At 38.9% G+C, this 27,092-nt stretch overlaps 1 protein-coding gene and 1 long non-coding RNA gene across 2 annotated transcripts; both read left to right on the forward strand.

Moving 5' to 3' along the window:
* The first annotated feature begins 919 nt into the window (after positions 1 to 919).
* Positions 920 to 27,092, forward strand: LOC122866576 (kinesin-1 heavy chain-like). The gene is made up of 26 exons (XM_044176402.1): positions 920 to 1,518; positions 9,130 to 9,217; positions 9,334 to 9,407; positions 9,956 to 10,060; positions 10,160 to 10,208; positions 10,310 to 10,365; positions 10,636 to 10,723; positions 12,119 to 12,243; positions 12,557 to 12,661; positions 13,085 to 13,230; positions 14,225 to 14,373; positions 15,163 to 15,362; positions 17,139 to 17,207; positions 17,540 to 17,746; positions 17,840 to 17,983; positions 19,469 to 19,657; positions 19,857 to 19,974; positions 21,581 to 21,636; positions 21,720 to 21,829; positions 21,920 to 22,021; positions 22,101 to 22,161; positions 23,285 to 23,356; positions 23,996 to 24,100; positions 24,233 to 24,446; positions 26,401 to 26,518; positions 26,745 to 27,092. Exons 1-26 carry the CDS (start codon positions 1,393 to 1,395, stop codon positions 26,749 to 26,751), a joined length of 2,883 nt encoding a protein of 960 aa, XP_044032337.1. The 5' UTR covers positions 920 to 1,392; the 3' UTR covers positions 26,752 to 27,092.
* Positions 1,529 to 4,339, forward strand: LOC122866582. Its single transcript, XR_006375752.1, has 3 exons — positions 1,529 to 2,291; positions 3,266 to 3,463; positions 3,564 to 4,339. It is a non-coding gene; the product is annotated as an uncharacterized LOC122866582 (long non-coding RNA).

Below are 27,092 nucleotides of genomic sequence, written 5' to 3' on the forward strand. Positions count from 1 at the left end.
TCTAAGAAGCTACATCTGATTGTATAGCTGTCCGACCTAGCTCTGCAGGGCCAATACACACACTACATTCTGTCTGTCTTCAACACACTCATTCTGTAATGAAATGTGTGTTCTATTTTCATGACCTGACAACTTTCACTGGTTGATTGAAAAGCTGCATGCGTGGACAGGCAGTGACGCTAAGAGAGTGTACAAGGCAGACAATAGGTCAGATCATTTTTATTTAAATCTATTCACCATCATGCCTCACTATATTATTCGTTTTTCTGAGCAGCTGATGTCTGTTACAGAACAAAAGTAAGGTACTGATATACAGCATGTACCTGTTGTTGCTGCTTGTCTTTGCACAAATGTCAGGTCAAACTCTTGTACAATTTACTTGACAGGTACAATGAACCATTTTGCAAGAACAGGTGGGCACAATCTGATTCAATTTTAATTCAGTTTAAGTCCATTTTATTTATGTAGCACCAATTCATAACAGAAGTTAATATTAATATAAATAAAATAATAATATGTTGGGAACAACAACAACAACAACAACAACAATAATAATAATAATAATATTTGTAGTAGCGATTGATGTAAGGGAGAATTCACATCTGCCCTCCTCCACTAGCTGATTTACGGTGTAACTGCATTGACTGACCAGGAACATTTGACCCTTTCCATGAAATAGAGCAACCAAGAGAATCCAGGTAAAACTAAAAATCTATTTCTTTGAAACCAGCTCTTAAATCTATAGCTGACCTTGACCTCTGACCGCCCTGGACACTACAAGCAAAAAGACCCTGTCTACACTGATCAATAAACTATCACATTCATTCTCAGATCCTGAACCATGTGACTCTTCTATTCATACGACATGCTCTCTAAACCAATCATCAGTGCCGCACTTATCACAGCTGGATGTGTGTTCATTCTGAGCATCAAAGTGAACGCCTTGCAACTTTCTTTAGTTTTCTGAAGTTCTACCTCATCTTTTATTTTTGCCTTTTTTGTTGAGCAGCTGATCGTAACCTGTGCGAGTATGTATCAATAGAAAGTGCGTTTTCAACAAAAGTAGGCTATGGGAGCTTTTGCAACAATACAAAGCAATATTTCAAATCTAGTTCATAGTTTTAACTTTATTTTGAAGACAAAGCGCGTTTGAGTCTGCCTTACTTTACGCAGCTGAAGTTCTGATGCGCTGTGTCTGCCAGGTTCAGGTGCGCCAACGTTAACATTTTAAAAACATACTTGAGCACCACTTTAACAAAGCTTCCTCGTAGGCTGAAACTTCCCTGTTAGGGGCGCGGCCTCCCCTTTGGCTCCCTGCTGGTTGAGTTTCTGCAGCCAGCCGTCAGACTGTAACGGGAGGACGGAGCGCTCCATCCATCCACAGCGGCGGAGATGGCGGACCCGGCGGAGTGCACTATCAAGGTGGTGTGCCGTTTCAGGCCACTGAACAGCGCAGAGCTGGCCCGGGGAGACAAGTACATCCCGAAGTTTAAAGGGGATGAATGTGTGCAGATTGCGGTGAGTGTGTTTGACTACGCACAGCTCTGGGGTCAGAGGATAAACTGAACTCAGCGCTCCACTTCTTCCACTTTTCAATTATCACTAAAAAAAAAAAAAGATGTTGAAGTGTTTAACTGTATTCATTATAATGCGGACAGTTGTCCTTAGTTCTGGCTTTAAAATGTATCTTTTGTACCAAACAGGCCTTTAACAAAAAAAGTGAATTTAAATGTCAGTGCTTTAAGCCATGGTTGTTGTCTACGTGGAGCATTAGACCAAACTTAATGCAACATTCTAACAGTTTAATATGACTTGACATGCTATGTTAGCAATAAGCTTAGGCGAAGCTGACAGAACCCAGCTTAGACTGGATGTTCAGCTGAGCCTGAAAAAGTCTGGTGAAAGTTGAGCCTTCTGAGGTGACGAGATGAGTTTGAAATGTCCCAAAATGGACATTCAGCCCTGTGACTGAAAGACTAAAGGAATGAACGAGTGATTTTGTGTCTTTATTATGCGGTCAAACACAATGGGTTTGAGAGCAAAACTTTCCACGCTGCAATCAAAAAACCGATTTGAGAGCAAAACTACAGACACTGCGACCAATAAATCATTTTTTATTCCAAATAAAATTAATTTGTGATTAAAAAAAAAAAATGCTGTTGAGCTGACTCACTGTGCGGGACCTACGCTGAAAGATGTAAGACGCGTCCCTATTGGCCAGCCTGAGCGGAGTGACAGCTTGGCAACATCCACTGTTAGCAGACAGGAGAAGACAGAAAGCCAGTGCACAGGTATGTTAACACATAACATCTGTCTTAGTAATAGCAAGAATGTTATGTTTGAACTGGTGTAGGTAGATTGATTTTACAAATTATCTGTGATATTGTAATGGGTTAAAAAATACATATTGTTTTGTCAGCCTGTAAGTTTTGCTGCTAGCTTAGCTCAATAAGCTAGTCACTACAGTTACATGCCCAGGCTGCCTATTAGCCTGCATGGCGCTGTGTATGTCGCCGCTAGTTAACAGGACTATTTGTCTTCAACAATCTAACGTTAGTTAATGTTATATTTGTGATGTGCTGTATTATTTTATCAGCCTGTAGCCAGCTTAGTTAACGTTAGTCACTTTCTCGTCTTAGGTGTCGCGCTAGCTGAGCTGTCTGGGTTCCATCCACCTGTTTTTTTTTTTGCGCATTTTCGAATTTAATAATAGCGGCAGAACTGTAACCTTCCTCATATTAATACAAACATAACAAACATAAATGTCACATTTCCATTGTGTTTTCTCCATAGTTTTTTCACTGTTTGATGTTTGATTGGCGCTCACTCACTTACATCATCTTGCACCCTCTTATTCTGGAGAACTGGTGCCACCTACTGCTTATCTCGATGAGCTAACTCCTAATAATCACATTATCAGTGGATGGAAACAACGCAATCATTTGCATTTTCTTTTGCCGATTTTTGGCCCACCAACCGAAATTACCTTTGGGAATATGGCTTTGCGGTTACTTAGCTTTATAAGAATGGGAATGTGTACTGACACTGTATTATTGATGTTACTGGTGAGAGATAAAATATTGCTTGTTGGCCAGTATTGTCCTGCAGTATTGTACAGCTTGTCAATGACCGGAATCAATTGTTAATAACATTTATGCTTTGCTCTGTATGATCACATTACAATGTTATGCACCTAAATATAAGCACATTATGATTTTAAAAATTATTTCTTGTAGTTAAATCCAGTTTTATGACTTTACTGTAGATTGTTTTCCAAGCTGGCACAGAGCCTAATCATTTGAATGGATCGTCATGCACCTGTGCAGCAGGCAAAGTGCTATACGTCCATCTTCTGGCCATGCTGTTTCAGAGTGCTCATTACAGCACGATGCAGGTGAAGGCAGTACCACCAACTATGGCCTGCACAAGCACTCTGCAAACATGGCATCGGCCACGGACACAGGTAACTTTGTGCAACATTGTGTAAAACCCTGACAATAACTGATGATATATTAAAGCAAGACATTACTACTATCATGGATGCTTGTTTGTATCATTCTCAGGATGACTGATCAAGAGCTCACTGAACGGTGTGGAATACTTGACTTATTGGAGCCACGAGATGGCTGCATGGCAGACAAAGGGTTCACCATTAAGAAGATGCTGGCTGACCGTGGGGCAAAGCTGATCATACGCCCCTTTAAAACCACTTCAGCAAAGAGATGCTCTGAAAACACAAGCCTTAGCTTGGCTTAAGGTTCTTGTTGAAAGAGCAATCAGAAGAGTTAAAGAATATCATATCTGGGACAACACTCTTCCTCTAACTTTGTCCAGGACAGTCAACCAGCTGTGGACCAACTGCTGCTTGATGACCAACTTTCAGGGACAACTTGATTTGAAAGGCCACATACCTGTTGTATAGAGTATGAATGTGTTATTGTTAAATGTTGTAGCCCCTAATGAATTATCCTTTAGACAGTGGTGCAATGTAAGTAAGTACATTTACTCAGGTACTGAAGTACAGTTTTGACATACTTGTACTTTACTTGAGTATTTCCATTTAATGCTACTTTATACTTTTACCCCACTACATTTCAGAGGCAAATATTGTACTTTTTATTCCATTGCATTTATTTGACACTTATAGTTACTTTTCTCAGAAAAAAACATGAAATACTGATATGATATGATGCACTACCGTGCTACTAATCTACCCAGTGGTACACAAGGTATCTAAAATTGGCTCCACATTGATGAACTACATTAACATCTTCTTACACGTATTTGTTAGTGAAAAAACAGATTAATATAATATTCTATGATAAAATAACATTTTTAAAAGGTACCATTCTGCGTACTGTGTACTTTATTGATTCTTCAAGTAAATTTTTCTGATAATGCTTATGTACTTTTAATAACTACATTTTGAATTCAGGACTTTTACATGTAATTGAGTATTGTTAGACTATGACATTTCTACCTTTACTTAAGTAAAGGTTTTGAGTACTGTCTTTAGATACACAAAAAGTACGAATTCATGTTTGATATAATGTGTTGATTGATATGATGATCAGCTGTAGGTAAATGTAACTACAATGAGCTTAATGCTCATTAGGCCAAGAGTGTTTAATTAGTTCATTTTACCCATTTACCATGTTTACAACTGTCTTTTATGTAGTTCTGCAGTAATACAAATACAATAATACAGTAACTGTATGGTAAATGGTCTTCTGACCACTCAAAGTGCTTCACACACTATATATGACATTCACCCCATTTACACACAGATGGCAGAACAGCTCATCAGTACAAAGAAACTAATTAATCATTCACACACCGAAGGCACAGACCTCAGGAGCAATTTGAGGTTCAGTGTCTTGCCATGTCCAAGAACACTTCGACATGTGGACTGAGGGAAGCCGGGATCGAACCGCCGACCTTCCTATTGGGGGCTCTACCACTAAGCCACAGCCGCCCCTATACAATTGTGTATATATAGAACTTGTCAAGAACAGTCACTCATGTGAGCTAAAATAATAGTTTTAATGTTTCTTTCTACATTGTTTAACAAGACCAGTTCCAATGACAACTAGACCTGCAAGTAGGTATTAATGGGGTCCAAGCCTCTGGTGCAAGTTGCAACATGCGGCCCATGGAGGCAGTGCAAGTCGGACCTGCAGTCCCACGAGCGCGATGCAAGTCGCAGGTGGAGATCAGCACAGAGATTGGAAAACATTTAGTTCAAAGACAGTAGTGTGAAAAAATAATTCTAGCATATTTTATGATTTTGCAACAAAAGCGCCACCTAGTGGCTGATTGGTGCCAAATTTTGCACAGGGTCTCAACGTGGCGAGGGAAACTAATGGCTCAATTTCCGTGTTAATCTAACAGAGCTATGCGAAGATATGACATGACTTCCTGTTTTGACTGCAACACACAGGAAGTTTTTGCTTTATAACTTGTGCATTTTTTGGAGTGGCCGATTGGCGCCAAATTCTGGTCTGGTCTGAATTGACCATAGATTGTAGCGAGGCAAACTTTTTTCACACATCAGTGGATGTGCTATAAAAATTTCAGCTCTTTAGGACGTACGGGTGATTTTTATTTTTTGGAGTTTGGAATGTGAAATGTCTAGAAATTTACATTTGTAATAATAAGCCACGCCCAAATCAATCATTACCAAATTTTATGTGACAGCTGAGTCATGACCCTAGATCGTGCAAACCGAATTTCGTACAAAGCCACGAGCCAATTGCGAGATATAAACGTTTTGCATTTGTAGCACCACTTAGCGGCCGGTTGGTGCCAAATTTTGCACAGAGCCTCAGAAGGGTGTGGGAAAGTACTGGCCCAAGTTTCATGTTAATCAGACAAACCTTTGTGGAGATATGACATTACTTCCTGTTTTACTGCAACCTACAGGAAGTAGGATAAGTAATACAGCACATCACAAATACAACATGAACTAACGTTAGATCGTTGAACACAAATAGGCCTGTTAACTAGTAGCGCCATGCACAACGCCATGCAGGCTAATAGGCAGCCTGGGCACGTAATGGTAGTGACTGGCTTATTAAACTAAGCCATAGCTACAGGCTGACAAAAAAATTTTTTTTGAACCCATTACAATATCACAGATCGTTAAACAAAATCATCTACGTGCACCAATTCAAACAAAAAATTCTTGCTATTACTAAGACTGAAGTTATGTGTTAACATACCGTCTTTCTCGGCTCCCGCTCCATCTCCTGTCTGCTAACTGTGGATGTTGCCAAGCTGTCACTCCGATCGAGGCTGGCCAATAGCGTAGGTCAAATTTTGATTTGAGTGTCGATAGTTTTGCTCTCAAAGCTATTCTGTTTGATTGCAGACACAAAAGTACCCTCGTACTCGTGCCAGACACTGGCGACAAATTAATGGCAAAACTTGGAAAAATTAGTGGAGAAACAAATGCAGGGTTTTCCATACAGGGCACAAGGGCTCACTGAAAGGTGTGATGAGTATGAAAATGATGCTTTTGGAAGAATGCTGTTCATCCAGAGTTCACAGACTTAGAGAATCTGACAAGGAGCACTGAAGCTGTTCTGGATGCTCGAGATGGAACAACATACTTACTAAGTACACTTTATGTTGGTTTTTCCTTTCATTTGTCACCCATCTGTATTCTGAAGTTTATTTAATATAGGCTAAGTTTTTCTGATACGACATATGGCAGGTGTTGTGTCAGTCTTTCCCTGCTGATCATTATGGCTGCGTACAGATTATTAGAAAATATTAATTTCCTTGGCAAACTATAACCCCTGATGTTCATGACCACTGAAAATAAAAAAAAGGCTGCTTTGTTCTGACTCCAAGTCATAGGCTAACTGATAACCATGATAAGACAGCATTAGACCAGGCCTCAGATATAATAGTTTCCTTTTTTCCTCCAGTATTTAGTCAAAGTAACACAATGAACATCAGGATATCATAAACATTTTTTGGACGGTTGCATTCCTCACTGACAATGGGAAAAGACTATTAATTTGTTGCTGTTGCTGTTATTTAGCCTGTGTAGTATTATGCATTATTTAACTGGGTTTGCCATCATTTAATTTTGACAAAAAACTTAAGGTCCACTTACTAGCTTTTTCCAGGGCTTTCAAGTAGATGGAGTTTGCTCTTTTGTCATGGAGATAGCTCAGTTGTCATCACATGACCTAAGTATGAACTTGAATGACTGGACTGTACAGAGACAGACTGTATAGTTTATCTCACTAACCTGCAGACCTCTGCTGCTGAGCTAATGGCATCAACATCTTACCTGTCTGGCTGGCAGCAGGGACTGCAGGTTGTAGCAGTGCCTAGAAGCAGATTCTACTGCATAACTGTACTGGGCAGTCAGTAGAGCACTACGCCAATAGGATGACTCATTTATTGAAGATGGGCCTGACAATCAAAGTATATTTCTGTGTTTGTGTTCAGTGTCATAGACTAGCATTATAATTTCTTCCGCAACTGCATTTAGATGAAGGACTTGTATTGCAATGCAAATATCATCTACTTATAACTGTTGTTCGGTTGTGTGTAGCAGCCAGTGGGAGAGCAGTATGAAGGCCACTCACTCTTGTTGATATTGTTGGGTTGTCTCAGTATTTCTCTGGATTTCTTCTTACTCTGTCTATACAAGAGATGGAGCTCAATACTGAATTTAGTTAACTTTTCATTCTCATGCCTGTTGAGTCCAGCTCTCCTATAATTGTTGCCCTTTTCAATGTCTGTTGGTGTCTCATGCTGTCTTCTGTATCAACTTGTGCTGCCTAATGCAAGATGCAATACTACAACATGATCATTATGTCCCTGAGTCCCAGACATAAGAAGTGTAAATCAGATGGATTGTCTACTCTACCAAGTGGTTTATACCAATCTATTCCTCTCAGATCTAAGATACACAAACACACTCTTTACACCAGGCATTTACAGTCATCTAACATCCAGATTGGATCTGATTTTCTTTCCCTTACCATATCAAAGATTGCTTTAATATTTATATACATTGACTTATTTGTTCCCCATCAAGGAGCATGCAGACAATACATTTGTTACAAGTATGTTATCAGCACAGATGGCTGCATCATTGTTGATTTGTTTTGCATTCACTTTCTGGGTTTGATTGTCATTTGTGGATAGGAAGGACACTGATTTTACGCGTGTGTTTTCACTTTGATTTCATGTGTTCGCTCTGTGTGAATATCATTCAATAACAGGTGCAAACTGTGTTGAAGTGTGCAGTGGACAGTGTTTTATCAGTAGGCAGCTGAGCTACATTAACACTGACTGAGAAAGTAAAAGCATCAGTTTTATTGCTGATGAATTCAGCTTTACATTTGTAAGAAGAAGAATGTAATTTCTTCTTTCAAAAGTTTCATGCTCTTTGGTTTTATAAACTAAAATAAGCTAGTCACAGCATGCTAGCTATTGTAGTCTTTCATTGATAAAGCACAAGTTAAAACTCAAAGTACATCCCATGGTCTGTACTTTATCCTCACATATGAACACATATGAACCATACATTAACAATAAAATAGTTTAATAGTATGAACTATACATTAAGAATAAAATAGTTATTGCACAGTGTATATTGACATACATCCCATGGTCTCTACTTTATCCTCACATATGAACTATACATTAACAATAAAATAGTTATTGCACAGTGTATATTGACATACAGTATACAGTATATGCTGTTATAGTATTCTCACCATTTTTCTGACACCAAATATTAATCCCTGCTTTCATTTTGTGGGTATATACTGTGTAACAGATTATATTACCGTAACACTATCTACCCACCACCTCTTTTATTCTAAAGGTCAGAGATCCATATTGGTAGTCTAACTGTTATCATGAGCCCCCCCCCCCACACACACACACATACACACACACACACAGTTTATTAATCTGTGCACATGGATTGCCAAACTGAGCTCTTACTTATCAGTTTTAGGGGACAGAGCGTAATTGTACAAGTCATAATATCCCAGTCGAATATCACAACCTGCCTAGTTGCCTATTGCTGTGTAGCAATATGGAAATTCATGTTGGCATGTGTTACTGGTGATCATCACTGCCATCTCTTCTTCACAGGGTAAACCGTATTACTTTGACCGCGTGTTCCAGTCCAATACAACTCAGGAGCAATTCTATAACGCTGTGGCTCAGAAGATTGTCAGAGGTAAGATGTACAGTAGAATACATATGTAGTCTCAGTAGCTGACACACTAAAACCCTGGAAATACAAACATAAACCTGAATACTAAATGGGTTATTTCTTTGTCTTGATGTGTACAGATGTTCTGGAGGGCTACAATGGGACAATATTTGCCTATGGACAGACATCCTCTGGAAAAACACACACAATGGAGGTAATATAAAGTATTAGCTGTTGCTTTTTCCACTGGACAAAAATACTAAAATAGTGACTGAAAAGTCTGGAATTCCGTTCTGTCTTGTTTATGCTTTTTCATCAAACTCTTTAACTCCACCCTCTAACATCACTGCAATACTTGAACTATTGTGCAACATACTCTGTTTTCAGTTTAATATTCCCTATTTATTGATATTTATTCATACTTATATTACTGCTGTGCATTATCCACGTCTAATAATCTGGTTAATCTGCTACACTTGACTTGACAGTACTCATTATTGCACTATTACTTATTATTTATATTATCACTTACACTTATCAACCTATAAATCCACTTTTGTACTTTACACTTATTTGAGCTTTTATACTTATATCCACTTTGTACTTAATTTATCTTAGCTGTATTATAGTGTATTATATTTTGATTTGCTTAGTACTTCTATTCCTGTGTGCATTGACGTGAGAGTGAGCAGCTGTAACGAAAGAGTTTCCCCTCGGGGATCAATAAAGTATTTCTGATTCTGATTGAATTGTCTCCTAAAGGGGAAACTCCATGACGCAGACATGATGGGAGTCATTCCCAGACTTGTTCAAGACATCTTCAACTACATTTATTCCATGGATGAGAACCTGGAGTTTCATATCAAAGTATGTTACCGCCTCACTCAGGTGCTCAAATGCTTTTAAATGTCAACAAGTACACGTCATAATGTTGGTTAAGTCTCACTGGAAGCTTTTGCTTTGCAGGTTTCATATTTTGAAATCTATTTGGACAAAATTAGGGATTTGCTGGATGGTATGTTTTGGGTCTCTTGTGGCTTCTTATCATTATTATTCAGCCCCTGATGCAAACAACATGATTCATTCTGACATGTTTACTTTCCTTCTCCTCCACAGTAACAAAGACCAACCTTTCTGTACACGAGGACAAAAATAGGGTGCCCTATGTCAAGGTGCGACCCGTGGGGTTTTATTTTTATGTTGAGAAATGTTATTTCAGATGCAACATTAACATGGAGGGATGAAGAGACATGGCACTAAAAAACTAAAAAGACTAAAAGAAATGAAGTAATAAGATCACTCTCTTCATAACTTTCCCTCTGAAAGCATCAGCCTGATACAGTATGTCATGGTCTCCTCAGCTAATAATTGTCTCTCTGTAAAGCCAGCCTGCTGCGGGGCTGTTGAACACAGCCTTTCCTTGTGATTGCATGTGTCCCCAGGGGTGTACCGAGCGTTTTGTGTGCAGTCCTGAAGAGGTCATGGACACCATAGACGAAGGCAAAAACAACAGACACGTGGCTGTCACAAGTAAGTTCATACACTGAGCGCCTTTAGTGCTGCTGCCTCTCATGGGTTCAGCCTCACTGAATCTCCTGACTGCAGCAAGACTCCCATCAGCCAAGACATTGTCTGTGCTACTGAGAAAGAAAAGTGAAGTGAAAATAGGCATGGCTCATAATACACACTATGTAATGTCAATAAATATTTCTAATCCTGGATTCTAATCCTGGCTTAAACTGTAGCTAGTTCTTTAAAAATACATGTCACACAATTTTCTTTCACATGGCTTTTTTAAATCTAATATTTTCTACAATGAAAGGTTTGTCATTATCTAGCCACAACATACAACTGTGTCTGTATTACAATAGAACATTAGTTTACAATTCTTAGTGCCAGCATTTATCCAACAAGAAAAGTGTTAGGGTTCTTTGGGCAATAAAATAAATGACCCAAAAATGATTTATGTGTTATTTATGAATCAGCGATTCATTATAAGCCCTATTTATACAGGATAACTTTTATAGAGTAAGTTGGACTAATGTAGTCATTTCCAGAGCTTCTCTGTAAACACAACACAAAATTGAGACAGCAGAAATCCAAATACCCTGACTTTTAGTCCCGAGTATCGGTTGCGCTCCAAAAACGCTGAATCCTACATTTCCCATAATGCAATTGGATAGCATCTTTTATTAGACCCTCCTTATCTGGTAAACACCCATGTCTTTCAAATTCCACACCTCCAGTTTATAACACAGGCTTTGTTTTAAAAATCTGTAGTCTCCAAGTCCCTGCTCATATAACCCTGATGACATCACTATGACAAATCTCTTCCAGAAACACAGAAGACATTATACAACTGTTTTAACAGGCAGAGCACCATGACCAGTTAACCAATCTTCATGTGTAAAATTGGTGGAGTGTCCCTTTAAGGCCATATGTAGCTCAATATTATGGTATTGTCACTGTATATGCTGATATGCTGCATGTGACATTGGCAACTCATCAATGTATCCACTTCTTTCTACAAACACTCACTTCTAGAAAATTCTTGAATTCTATTAAAACAGGTTAAGACATTCTTACTGGAATTGCAGGATTTTCCACATGTTATAAGAAGATAAGGTTTTTGGGACTGAATTATACACAGAAATGACTTGATTAGCTGTTAATGTGGTTTGGACTAAAATAGTTGTATTACGTAGACTGATAAACCTATTACAGCCCTTGAAAATCATTGAGAAATGAATTTGTTTATAACAATAGCATACTAATTATTAATACTATTATTATCATTATTATTAATACAACATTTAAATAATTCGTATTATTAATAAATAATACTAATAATGTACAATTAGCACAATGCTAATTGTGTTTCTGTGTGTATGTGCTTGTTTGTGTATGTGCACATCTGCATGTCAGACATGAACGAGCACAGTTCCAGGAGTCACAGCATCTTCCTCATCAACATCAAGCAGGAAAACACTCAGACTGAACAGAAACTTACCGGCAAGCTCTACCTCGTCGATCTGGCTGGGAGTGAGAAAGTATGTTTGCATCCCGCACTCGTCCACCGCTCTCTGTCTTCCTCTCTTTGCCTCTGTACCTTCACAGTTTTTTTCGGCTTTCAAAAACCATTTGCTTCTAAATCTTAGACCTCAACCAGTAATATGGAGTAGTTTTTGAATAGTTTTTCTATTCAGAGTTCCCAGAGTGGGAACCAGACATTGTAATTACTTCTTTGATGTTTTATACTTACATAGTCCCACATAGTTGACTTTCTAGAAGTGGACAATCCTTTACTCTAGTCTGGTTCCAGCCTCATCATAAGAACTCTCCTGTGTTTTGTGTGTTTCAAAGGTGGGTAAAACTGGAGCAGAGGGCACAGTGCTGGATGAAGCCAAGATGATCAACAAGTCCCTGTCTTCACTGGGAAATGTCATTTCAGCTCTGGCAGAAGGCTCGGTGAGAGAGTCAGCACTTCCTGGGGGATGTTTGGTTTTCAGAGGGATTGGTCCTGTGCTCCCATTGTAACCGCTATTAATTTGCGTGTTTAAGAGGGAGAATGTGATTCAAAATGAATAATTAGGATTTCCACAAAGGAAAAAGATGTAAACACTGGCTACAATTAATTTGTCCATTTCTTAAAACGAATGTAAATATTTTTAATAAGGGCTGATAATATGATCAGCTGAGGTTCTTGTAGATATATTTAAAATAATGAGTGATAATAATGTGTGATCTATGGATTTCCAAAATAATGGAAATGATGACATTATGCCATACTCTGACAAAGTATACCTAAAATTAAATATGGAAATATTCATGGCTGATCTCAGTAGGAACTCCACGTGTGGCCTGTGGATTCTAATTTGTGTCCTCTGTCAGAGCTATGTACCATACAGAGACAGTAAGATGACCAGGATCCTGCAGGACTCCCTAGGAGGGAACTGTCGGACCACCATGGTCATCTGCTGCTCACCCTCCTCTTTCAATGACGCTGAGACCAGGTCCACACTGCTGTTTGGACAGAGGTATACAAATACATGCACACACACACACACACACGGAGAAATGATCAAATCTGTATACCACACTGTATGGAAATTTTTATGTAAGGTAACATGAGGTCAGGGATTGCTGTGGTGCTAAAAATCGATGGCCTGCCATAAATAAATGGAACTGATAGTGGAAACAAAGAATTTTATAATAACAAGTAAATTAAATGTAAATCCATATCTACGCCGATAACAATCCAGCGTATCAGTACATCGCTACTTTTTGGCAAAACTAGTAGAGATTCTATTGTTTCCAACAGCCCATTTGTGGTTTTGCACAACCAGTTATCACCCATAAAAAATATTCCATAACACACTGTAAAAGTACAAATGCTATCTATAATGCATGTCAGACATTACATTTCCATCGCAATTGTAGCAATTTAAAAGGGAGTTGAGGATATGAGATGAGAAGTGTAGTAGTTCTGTGAAATTATGAAGATAAAATTAAACATTTTCACAACAGGCACTTTCCTGAAATTATTGGGCACACAGACAAAAAAATAACAAAACACTTGCCCACCACTGCAGAGGTTTCCACAATGGGCCTGTTCACGTGGGAAGCCAGTGAGGGATCATGTTCTTGTTGCTGTAGCAGTGCGTCCCAGGGATTCACAGAGGAGGTTCGATCACTGTGTTTTTTAAAGACTAGCCAGGTTTTCTGTTTCTCCTTGTCACCTTATTTTGCTACTCTAAGCTAACCACCTGCAGCTACATATTTAGGCAAGAAAGCAAATATTCCTGGAAAAGCTCCTTACTGGTGACTTCACCTGTATCAGAGAAAACACATGGTTGTCAATGACCTGAATTAGCCTCTTAATGATAACAGGCACCATCTTGAGGAAAAACAGAGACGGTGAAACTGCAGCCTGTCAGATGGCTCTGCAGTGAAACCAATCTATAAGTGGCCAGGCTGGTGATATTCAAAACTTTGAATTGCTGCCATTTTCTCACCTTCCTGTTTCATCAGGGCAAAGACCATCAAGAACACAGTGTGTCTGAATGTAGAACTGACCGCAGAACAGTGGAAGAACAAGTGGGAGAAAGAGAAGGAGAAGAACAAGACACTGAAAAATACTGTCACCTGGCTGGAGACTGAGCTCAACCGCTGGAGGAATGGTGAGAACTACACTGTCCAATAACATCTCACATTTCTATGTGCTACATATGCTACATTATGACTTGGTGTGAGTCATTTAAACAGAGGCAGATGACCTTGAAGGGACTATATGCTTATCTGGAAATGTGTAGAAAAAGAATGTCTGTTTTATGTTACAAATTATAGCCATAACACAAAAAGTCCTCATCCTGATACATACTCACTGAGATTTGGGATATATTTTAAGAATAATTGAGGATAATTTAGCCTACTTGTTCATAGCATATATTTTATATTTCTCAGCTCCTGTCCCTGCTCCAGCTTATTTCCCTAGTGTATTTTTAAAGAACTGATGAGAACTTTCCAACTGAGGCAGCAAAATATGTCCTGAAATATAGATTTTTAAAATGAATACAGTTTAGGAATCTTCCATATGCTAAATGAAAGATGATCATTACTTTGGTTTATAATGGTTTGGATGAGATGAAAATAGCTAAAAAATAATGATGAAAAACACTTTTAGAAGTATCCTTGAAGCATTCTCGTCTTAGTTTGTTAGAGCTGAATCACACACTGCTCCTATTTTGGGCTTGGAATGGTCATGCCTATATAAAGAATCTTTTGTTTCCATATTAGCAATGCCATGACTTCTGGTGTAGATCTCTTCAAAAAATGTGCACGATCATGTCTGCCTTCCACTAATCTAAAGAAATGAAAGATCTAGAGTTGTAACAGGTCTTCAGGGAGCAGACACATCACAGACACCCACAGAGACTGGAACTGATGTGTCTTTCTGCTGTCCCCTGCAGGAGAGAGTGTGCCAGCGGAGGAACAGTTTGATAAAGAAAAGGCCAAAGCAGAAGTCCAGGCCCTGGACAGTGCGCTCAACAATGATAAAACAGCACCCAAACCTGCCCTCAGCACCCTCCCTGGAGTCAAACTCACAGATGCAGAGAAAGAGAAGTATGAGGCAGAAATGGCCAAGCTCTACAAAGAGCTGGATGACAAGGTGAGGAAAGATCCACTATACACTGTTTGGTTTACTGAGTGTATCTCTGTTACATTTGCTGAGTGTTCACACCTCTTACAACCTCTAAGAAAGTCTAATCTTTTTGTACATGCTTATGGTGTACACACACCAAGCATGCTTGTGGCAGTGTATTGAGGGAGTGTTTATGCCTGTAGCATGGTTTGTTTGGTCATGTCAGAAAAATGTCATTGATCTCAGGTGGTAGCAATTAATCACACTAAGACCACTTGAAATTGTCTAAATTGGACAATACATCAATGTCAAGTACTATGATGCATTAATACACAAACATAACAGAGATCCTAAAATGTTAAATGTGACTGAACAAATCAGACTTGTGCCATTAATAAATCAGTCACAACAATATCACATATATAACATAAAACTATGTCTGAACATTAATATATTATGGTAATAATGTTATTATGCTGCACATGACGTACATTTATCCACTGCGTATGTAGTGATTTCTCGAGTGATATATGACTATATGCCATATGGTAGATGCCAGTACATGCAGATAGATTGGACTTTGACTTTGGCTTTTGACTTAGAATGACTCGATATCCTGCCCAAGCTCAAAGATTATGATGTAAAAAGTGTGCAGCAAAGTCATAGTCATTTTTCTGACAATGGATTTACTTTGAATCAATCAGCCAATTACGTTGTGTAAATTTGAGGGAAAGGTGAGTTTGGCAGTGCAAACTAGCAGACAGAGAACAGATGATCACATTTGGATGTAAAGACTCTGCTGGTCCAAAAAACAGTGTTGGTATTAACTTTGTTGAAGGGCACATAATTACTTGTTTAATACTCCAAATACAAAGTTTAGGACTTGGACTTGACTCGGGACTTGACTTAGGCCTTCATAGCCAAGACTTGAGACTTTATGACATGCAAAACAATGACTTTGTGTCGCCTCTGCTCCACATATACCGTTGCAATAGTGAAACAACATTTGTCAGAAAATAATATAAGTACTTACTTAAAACATTACATTTCCAGCAAAGAACTTTGACTTCTGTCCCAGGCACTACCAATGAATATACCAAGTAAATAAACCAAGAAATCTGCCTTTCTGAAACACAACTAAAATATTTTAAAATCACCCGACGACAAGAAAAGTGTTGCCCTTTAATCATCATATATTGAGCAATAAGATTTAAACTAGGATCCCTCTTCAGTCTCATCTAAATCATATAACAAACAAAGCCATTCCTCTACAGGGAGACCATTAAACCTGTCTGTTTCAATAGCTAATGGTTGTGTTCCTGAACAGAACTGTCCACACAGAGATTTTCAACTTTTTGTTAAATTCTGCTTCACATAAAAGCTGTTTTTCAATTTTTGTTTGAACAGTTTCACCTCACTAGTCCAGGGACGTCAATGCAAAATGTTACAATCAACGTCTATTCCGAAGCCAGATCATCTCACATTTATGTCTGACATATTAATAATGTAAATAATTTATGACATAATAATGTTAAAATGTAATATTACACATAATATTTCTAATTTGATATCTAAATGTTGCTAATATTGCTAGCATTAACTAAATTTGTCTCCATACTATTCATACTCTCATTTATGTGATGCTTTGAAAGCTTGGCCCGTCTTCTATGTAGTATTTCTATTGGCCAGCAGGTGGTGGGCTCCTGTATTATAGTATTGCTTGTGGTTGTAGTTGAAGTAAATGAGTGATGTTTTATGTTTCTCTTTTCCTCTCTCCTCTCCACCATCCTTCCCTTCCTCCAGGATGAGGAGATCAACCAGCAGTCTCAGCTGGTAGAGAAATTGAATCAACAGATGTTGGACCAGGAGGAGGTGACAGAACTCCCCCCTTCCTCTCCCTTCCCTTCCCTTCCCTTCCCAACTCTCCCACTGTGTCTCAGCCCTCCATTTGTTCCTATAAGCACAAATCCAGTCTGACAGCTGATAACAGACCATTAATAGCCCTGCAGGAGAGGTCAGACTGTAACTCACCCTTAGCAAGCAACAGTTGAAACTTACAGATTGAACACATGAGGTTTTTTAGCTGTACAGAAATGTATTTTGCAAATCCTGTTATGAATTTCACAATTTACTCCCTTTTCACCCCCTTCCTTTCCTAGACTGAGTATCACTGTCTTATATTCACTTCCTACCCCCACCCGTAGCTCTTAGCATCCACCAGCCGTGATCACAACACCCTGCAGACAGAACTAAACCGGCTGCTGGCAGAGAACGAAGCCTCCAAGGAGGAGGTGAAGGAGGTGCTGCAAGCCCTGGAGGAACTGGCTGTCAACTACGACCAGAAGAGTCAGGAAGTTGAGGACAAAACAAAAGAGTTTGAGGCTCTCAGTGAGGAGCTGAACCAGAAATCGGTACTTTTTATTTTACCTTTGGAAATAATGACACTGATTACACATGATCACCTTGTAAGGTGTGTATTTATTTATGTTCTCATCCACCACCAGAGCTCCTTGGCCTCCATTGACTCTGAACTCCAGAAGCTGAAGGAGATGACCAACCACCAGAAGAAGAGGGTCACTGAGATGATGTCATCATTACTCAAAGACCTGGCTGAAATAGGCATCGCCGTGGGAAGCAACGACATTAAGGTTACCAGTCCTGGTGATGATGTACTGTTTCAATTTCGGAAACATACTAAAAAAATAAGAATAAATTTACATTTTGGCAGTGCAACAATGGCCTGTTGAAACTAAATTTACATGCTGATTTCAGTGACATTACCGGCTTGTTCACCATAGTAGCTGAAAGATCCGCTGCGTGCATTACATGTGTGCTTTGGGCCAAATGCTTCCCGTTTATTGTATTTGTTTGCATCGTGTTCCTCTAATGTAAAATTGTATGCCCTTTGGTCTGCTCATTTGCAATCCATTCATCATCATCAAGTATCCAGGCAGTGCTCAAACAGGGGATGGATTTTTGTAGGGCTGCAGCAAACAATTATTTATATTGTCATTTAGTACATTCATTTAGTTTATAAAATGTCAGAAATAGTGGGAAATGCTCCTTTTTCCGACCAAGGTGTCTTCATTAAATTGTTTGTTTTGTCCAACCAACAGTCCAAAACCTCAAAAAATATTATGTTTATTACCACAAAAAACTAAGAAAAGCAGCAAATCCTCTCAACTAAGAAGCTGAAACCAGGTGATGTTTCGCATTTTTGCCAAAAATGGCAAAATAGTTGCCAATAAATCTTCTGTCGATCGACAAATCAATTAATTGATTTTAGCTCCACGATTAATCATGTAGCTTGTTTAGTAATTATTAATTCCATAAAATGTTAGTAAAATGTAAAAAATAAAAATAAATCAAGTTACATCTTTGTCCAACGAACAGTCCAACCCAGTAAAACCCAAAGCTATGAAACAGAGAAAAGCAGCAAACCCTCACATCAGGAAAGCTGGATCCAGCAAATCTTCAGCATTTTTTCTTGATAAATGACAAACAGGTGATTATCAAAATTGTTCAAACTTTCTGTCAATTGAATATGTTCTAGTTTTATAGAGCAATATGATCATGCAAGTATGGAGTGAGTGTCTCCTCTATCCAATAATAAACCCATCTGCTGTAGAGTGATATTATGAACACACCTCGAGTACAAGTAAGTATAGTAATCCAATTTTGATAATTGATACATTTGTCATTCATTAAGCAAAAATGGCTAAAGTTTTGTTCCAGTTTATCCAATGTGAGGATTTGCTGCTTTGCTCTGTTTCATATCATTGTAATTTAAAAATCTTTGGGGGTTTTTACCTGTTGGCCAGACAAAAGAGAACAAATATGTCATCTAGGGCATTTTCCCTATTTTCTTACAGTTTACAGACCAAACAATTAATCAGTTGTTAAAAAACATTTATTTTTTCCTTGAGTTTTCTGTTGGTGCAGCTTGGTTATTGTAGATGGAACTTTCTGTATATTTAACTGTAATGTTTAGTCAGTAGTTTCCTGTTAATCATTGGTTGGTTTTAAAGAAAATGTTACTTACTGTTAGTTATAGCTGTAAAGATAAAATAACAAAAACACAACATGAAGCACATCTTCTAAGGCCTAATTACTGTGTTTTTCTGACCTCTCAGCAACAAGACAGCAGTGGTCTCATCGATGAGGAGTTCACAGTGGCCCGTCTCTACATCAGTAAGATGAAGTCAGAAGTGAAGACGATGGTGAAGCGCAGCAAACAGCTGGAGAGCGCCCAGGCCGAGAGCACCCAGAAGATGGAGGAGACGGAGATAGAGCTGACTGCCTGCCAGCTCCGCATCTCCCAGGTAACTGCTGCTTACCACTACTGCCTCTGTCATCATGGATACTGATATTGTCACCATAGTGACAAATATGGCGGTTAATTAAAATGGCAGATTATGGTTATCAATCAAACAGCAGTTTAACAAGCTGATGGGTTTTTACATGTCTAACACTGTCATTGAGTTTGTGAGTGATCTTTTTCATTTTCCTGTTGGTGTTCAGCATGAAGCTAAAATCAAGTCCCTGACAGACTCGCTCCAGAACGTGGAGCAGAAGAAAAGACAGCTGGAGGAAAATGTGGACTCTCTCAATGAGGAAATAGTCAGGATCAAAGCCCAAGGTGAGCACAACTTATTATGCAGTCATGTAACAACATCCAGCATTAACCCTTTAATGGTCTTCTCTAGAGCGCATTTTAAGTTAAATTTGTTGCACTTAACTCAACCTGACTGAGCCATCTCTAGCACTCGATTGAAGTATGCTAGGCCCAGACCTGTTCAGACGTCTTTCCTTTAGGAAGTTAGCCACAGAAAAGTCGCACTTGGCATGTGTCATGTTTATGTTGGAGGTTTTTTTGGTTTAATTTATTATTTTCATACTTTTTTTTCAAAACTATTTTCATATTCCAAATTTACAGTTCGTGATAAATACAATTTTATTTAATTTATAAAAGTAAACAAAAGAAAACAAAAAAAGGGAAAAAGGGAGATATAGCATACTGGTTGGACACTGCACACATTTATAGACGTTAAATACATTCACATATATATATGCGTTTACCCATACATATATGTTCACACACAGACACACTCTCTTCCTCTATCAACTGATACCTTCCATTTATGCCTTTTACTACAATTTTTATTCATGACAGTACCCACCAATTTTTTTACTACTTTTTTGTCTGTAGCTCCATACATGGAGCTATAGCTATACACACAAAGAGATGAAAAGAAAGAAAGAAAGAAAAGTTAGTTTAATTTCCGAGGGCTTACTGAGCAGAATCATGTAAAAGAATACCCCCCAAAAAAGTTTTTTAAAAACATGCACTACCAATCTTTTTAATACCTTTACCATTATTGGTAAAGATATTATTGCTGGGTGAAGGAGAGGAGGAGCGCACACCAGTGTTGGAGAGGTGCCAACCACAACAAAAGTACAGGTGTGGTGGAAAAATGGTTGCACTCTCGTAGTCACAATGCAGAAAATAGTTAATTAAGGCTACCGACGTTTTGAAATGAATGTCTTCTTCAGGGTATTATTACTAACAAATCTTTACAAAAGCTGAATATTTCTATGGAATTCAAAGTTTTCTAATTCTAAATTGTTGTCAGTATGATAAATATAATGTTATTCCATTAAACGTTTGTTGAAATTATCATATCAGGAGGTTTTAAATGAAAATATAGTTATTGATGACAGACAGAACACAGACTAATTTAAGCATAATAACAGTTGTGGACATCTTCACTCTTATCACTGGAGGCAGTGACACTTTTGCCCAAAGTTTGTGTCTAGATTAGCGATGGTTTGTGGAATACCACAAAAAGAGGCTAAATCACCCAAAAAATGTTGCGCTGTTGCACCAAAACACAGATGAGCAAGTCTGATGTAGTTCTACAAAGACTGGACTGCATATTATATGACTTTCTGTTATTTTTATTTGACCACTAGTTCAATTTTAGTGTTATTTATTCACACATTGCTCTTGTCCATAAAAAGAGATGTATCATTTAAAAAAATCTTTTACTGTAAATCTCTACTGTTTGATAGAGGCTCAAAATTAAAAATTGAAACATTATGTAGTTATGTATTATGTTTCAACTTTTTCCATTGCTTTTTCCTGGTTTGGAACATAAAAGGTTGCAGCAGTTGTAGCAATATTCACAGAATGCTAGTGATACCTTATCAATTTCACTTTTGTGATTTTTTTTGTCTCCTTTTAGAGAAAGTCAACACCATGGAGAAGGAGAATGAGATCCAGTCTGCAAATGAAGTCAAGGTACTTTACCACTAAGCTATCCCTTACATGTGTGGTCTCCAACTAGAAATTATGACTATAGCTGCATGCTTATGTGTCTTCAGGAAGCTGTGGAGAAGCAGATCCAGTCTCACAGAGAGGCCCATCAGAAACAGATCAGCAGCCTAAGAGACGAGTTGGACAACAAGGAGAAACTCATCACAGAGCTGCAGGAGTAAGACACAACAGCATCATCAAACGCTTCTCTCTCTCTCTAAATGTGAGTAATAGTTCCGTACTGATACTGTTACTGACATCTGTGTAGTCTGAACCAGAAGATCATGCTGGAGCAGGAGAGGCTGAGGGTGGAGCACGAGAAGCTCAAGGCTGCGGACCAGGAGAAGAGCCGCCAGCTGCAAGAGCTCACGTAATGCCTCTACATATAATCCACTGCAGCTAGTTTCCTATTATACTATATGCATTAACATCCATTTTACTTTCTGCAGGGTGCTGCAAGACAAGCGGGAGCAGGCCAGGCAGGACCTGAAGGGACTGGAAGAGACTGTGGTCAGTTACTGGCAATGTCCATTTAAAGCTGTATTAAATTAAAGGCCCAAATTAGAATGACTTCCGGATGGGAGCCGAAACGCCTTGATTCTGAAAACAGTGTCCAGATGACTACGACTGAAACCTTTTCTACGATTTGCCCAAATTACAAAAAAAGAACGTTTTGTTTTGATTTTAAATACAATGGAGGTGAATGGAATCTCATTTAATTTTCATTTTTTCAATTTTAGAATTAACAAAGTGACGTTTAAAAAATTCAGCTGCAACTGGATCAGTGGAACAGTGTCCCATTTACTCCTGATAATCCAATATTTCAGTGCTGTGGGCACCAGCAAGTATAAAAAAAGAGTTGGCACACCCAAATCTATCAGGATGCTCTTTTAATAATAGTTATCAGTTTCTATGTTTAGCACAAATGAATAAAATGTAGGAATGTATTTTCTATGCCTTCGTCTGTGTGCAATAGTTATTCAGCTTCAGGATTGAAGCTGTGTTCCCAAATTCCTACTACATACTAATTCTAGGCCAGTTTTGAGAGTGCACACCTTAAAAACGCTGTAGAGAGGTTATGCAAGCAGACCAGTTTTATAGATATTAACTTATATTAGGGAGTCGAATGGGCAATTCTAAAACAATACCAATACCAGCACAACCTTCATAAATCATTGTAGAATAATCACAAAAATCACAGTATAGAGAAAGTGGAAGTTATCCACAAATTGAGTAGACAGGTCAATTCTTCATTTAGGCTATATTAACTGGAGTCATGGCATTTCATGTGAAAATCCAAAAAGCTCTCTAGAGTACCACCTATATATGATAGGATCTATACCAATATGCTGGAGATGGGTGATTGCTTTCTCTAAAATGACGAGCAATAGGGGAGAGGATGTAATATCATGCCATCTGATGGCTAAATTATGTTCTGAGATTCTTCTTCTTCATTTTATTGTTGGAGCTGTGAGAGTGTCGTGAAATTATATTCACTACACCTATATTTGGGTGGAGGCAAAAGTCTCAGGGGAGGATATCTCAAAACCTGGATGAAAATTTGGGTGAACCAAGCGCTTAATATCCACAGACTGTTCTTTTCTCTGAGCTGGGTTTCCTTGCCTTCACACAGGCCCGAGAGCTGCAGACACTCCACAACCTCAGGAGGCTTTTTGTCCAAGACTTGGCCACTAGAGTCAAAAAGGTAAAAGTCCTGACAGTATGTACATATCATCCTGTTTTTTGAAAAATGTTGTTGGTACATTATAACTGTAATCATCATCCTGTGATCTGGTTTTGCGTGTGATTTAATCTCTTAGTGTAATGTCACATGAGCTCTTGTTGCCCCAACCATGGCATTTACCTGGAATGAGACAAACAGATTCATATTTCACTCATACACCAGCTGCTCGCCATTTAATTTGCACCATGATGAAATGTTAATGAATCCAGGGAACACAACAGAAAGTGTCTGCGATAAGTAGGCCATTTGATTCTTCAAAGGTAGCAGCTGTAAATTAGGGACCCAGGCCCTCTGCGTGGCGCTCATCTCCAGCCCTCAGGCTGAGGCTTGATGAGAAAAACATAGGCAAAGCAGGCTTTCCTGGAAGCAGGAGAATATGCTATGGTGTTGTACCCATCTAAAATCTACTCTACTCATCATTTAGCCACAAATGGGATGCTTTGGATTCAGGGGTTTTGATTACAGACATTTTTAGACACAGGGTTGGAAGAACTGAATGCAACAAATCAGTTGTACACACGTAGATTGATAAATTAATGCAGAGGTAAAACATGGATTGAAATCAGTGTGCAGATAAAGCTGTGTGTTGTGCTTGAGCAGAATGCTCAGATGGACTCGGATGACACAGAAGGCAGCGCTGCCCAGAAACAGAAGATCTGCTTCCTGGAGAACAACCTCGAGCAACTCACCAAAGTTCACAAGCAGGTAAGAATATGTCCAGACACGCAATTACCACAGTGCTTCCTCCCTAAACTAATCATAGAAGTTACTTTCACAAGATTCTCTGTCATCTCCCTCTCTTCTCCATCTTTGTGTGATCTGTTGTCGCTTCTGTAGCTGCTACGGGACAACGCCGACCTTCGCGGGGAGATTCCTAAACTGGAGAAGCGCCTGCGGGCCACTGCTGAGCGGGTGAAACCCCTGGAGGCCGCTCTGAAGGAGGCCAAAGAGAATGCAGCCCGCGACCGAAAGCGCTACCAGCAGGAGGTAGAGCGCATAAAGGACACCATCAAGCCCAAAAACATGGGCAGGAGACCCTCGGCACAGATAGGTAGGTAGACACACACACACACATACAGTATATGGAACTATATCTTAATAATAATGTGGTAATATGCAAGTCAAAAACTGTAAAGTACAAATAAATTCAGTTTAAGAGGTTTTTTAACAAGTCAAAGACGGGCATCAAATCTTAAATTAAAGGAATAGTTTAGCATTTGGGTAGCATGGGTTTAGCATGGGTAATAGATAAATAAACGTTGTTTGTCAAGAAATAGTTACAGCACCTAACTCCCACTAAAACCACAAATTGTCATTTTTATTGTCATTGTCATTTCTGCTTGTGTACCGACTAAACAAAGGAGATATAACATGTAAATTGGTGCGCTTTAGGTGTTTGGTGTATTTTCTAACTTTGAACAGAGTCAGGCTAACTACTTCTCCAACAACTATTACGTGCTCTTAAGCAGGCCTGCAGGAGATTGGAGCTTAAATGTCAAAAATCAAAACTGGAAGTTTTCTACCGTGCAGCCTAAAACAGCCTATTTCTCTTGCTTAATCAGTAACAATAAGCAAAATCCCAGATACTTTTTGATACTGTAGCTAAACTTGATCAAAAGCAGCCATCTGTCAGCTGCTCATTTATGGCTAATGACTTATTAGATTTTTTCTGTAGTAAAATAGATGAGATAAGACATAAAATGACTTCCTCATCTCCAGCTACCGCTGCAGAATCGGTCGTATAATACTCACATGCTGAATCCCAGCTAGTCTCAGTTCTTACACATTTTGAAACTATCTCTCTTGAGACACTCTTCAAAACCAACTACCTGCCTCCTTGACCCTCTTCCAGCTAAACTTTTTAAAGATCTCTGGCCATCTCTGGGACCTACAATGCTTAATATTGTTCATTTATCACTTACAACTGGCACTGTCCCAACTAGCTTTGAGACTGCTGTGGTTAAACCTTGATCCAGGATCTCTCAATAACTACAGACCAGTCTCTAACCTTCCATTCTTTTCAAAAGTATTAGAAAGAGTTGTGTCTCAGCAACTTTCGGCTCACATAAGTAACAGCAATCTTTTTGAACCTTCTCAATCTGCCTTTAGGGCCTGTCATTCCACTGAAACTGCACTGACTAAAGTGGTGAAATGATTTTATGCTTACCACTGATTCAAATTCCACTTTGGTACTTCTATTACTGGACCTCAATTTTTGATACCACTGATCACGTCATACTCCTAGATCATCTCAAAAACTACTTTGGCGTCTCTGGCCTGGCTCTCGCATGGTTAAAATCGTATCTTTCTAGAAGAACACAGTGTGTTTCTTGTAATAACATTACATCATTATTTGCTGATGGCTGATTTGCTCTTGGCCCTCTATATATATTACACCTCTTGGCCAAATTATACGCAGTTTTTGAATTAATTTCCCCTGCTACACTGATGATGCTCAGTGGGAGGCCCTTCTCCTATCGTGCCCCTTTTCTCTGGAATAATCTTCCTGCTGACATCAGACAGTCTGACTCTGTTGAGGCCTTTAAATCTAAGCAGAAAACTCTTTTTGCTTTAACTTTCAATTAGTACTTATCCTTCCATACTTCAGGCCTCATTACCACTTTACTTCCGGCTATTCGGTCTCACTCTCAATGAATCTATTAACATTTGTACTTATAGTCCTCATTTGAATCGAGGGTCTAAGGACAGAGGGCGTTGTATGCTGTACAGATTGTAAAGCCCCTTGAGGCTAAACAAATAAAATTGATTTGACTTGACTTCCCCCTGTTTCCAGTCATTATGCTAAGCTAGGCTAACTGCCCCCTCGCTCTAGCTCCAAACTGAACACACAAATCTGAGAGTGGTATCAATCTTCTCATCTAACATCAAAAAGAAGGCAAATAAGCTTATTTCCCAACATGCCAAATAATTCCTTTACATTCAAAGAAATGAGAACTGTATGTATACTGTGTGTGACCCATGGTATCTCTCTGTGTCCAACCCAGCCAAGCCCATCAGACCAGGCCAGCTGCCGGGAGCCTCTCCCATGAACCCCGGCGTCAACAGGTCCAACCTCATCCAGAACAACCAGCCTGCCGGCATCAAGGGAGGAGGCAATGGCAGGTAAGAGAAGAATACACACTCTTCTGAGTCTGTATTGTGTTCTGCTTGACAGTAGCTGAATAAGTGTACTAAATTACTCAGTTATGATTAGCTAAAGACGACATTCTGAGATTTTGTATTTTTATTCTTATATATTCCTTATCCAGGTAAGACATCCAAAAAGATACCATGTAAATGCAAGGGGAGATTCAGCTTCATTCCTTTTCTCTTCTGTTTTCCCCTACAGCTGCTGAGGATGGAAGCATAGCCACCCAAACAAGAAGCCAAAGCCCCAGACCCAAAGAAGTTTTCATTCCAAATATTGAACTTTTACCTGGAACCATTGCACCATTCTTCCAACATCAAAGTGTGTATATACTGTATATAAGTATGGCCTGTACTGTGCAGTCCTTCAAGCCTCTAGCGCTACAAAAAAAAAACTAAACACATTATTGCCTTGCAAAATCAACACATAATGCGACAAGTTGCTTTGTTAACAGCAACTTCTAAACATGTCAACATGAATGTACGTATCAGACCTAGATGGACCCCTGAACATAATCATGTCATGCTGGACAGTAAAGAGAGAGCACTG

This window comes from Siniperca chuatsi, linkage group LG19 (genome assembly GCF_020085105.1).
Source record: "Siniperca chuatsi isolate FFG_IHB_CAS linkage group LG19, ASM2008510v1, whole genome shotgun sequence".
In the NCBI taxonomy this organism is placed as follows: Eukaryota; Metazoa; Chordata; class Actinopteri; order Centrarchiformes; family Sinipercidae; genus Siniperca; species Siniperca chuatsi.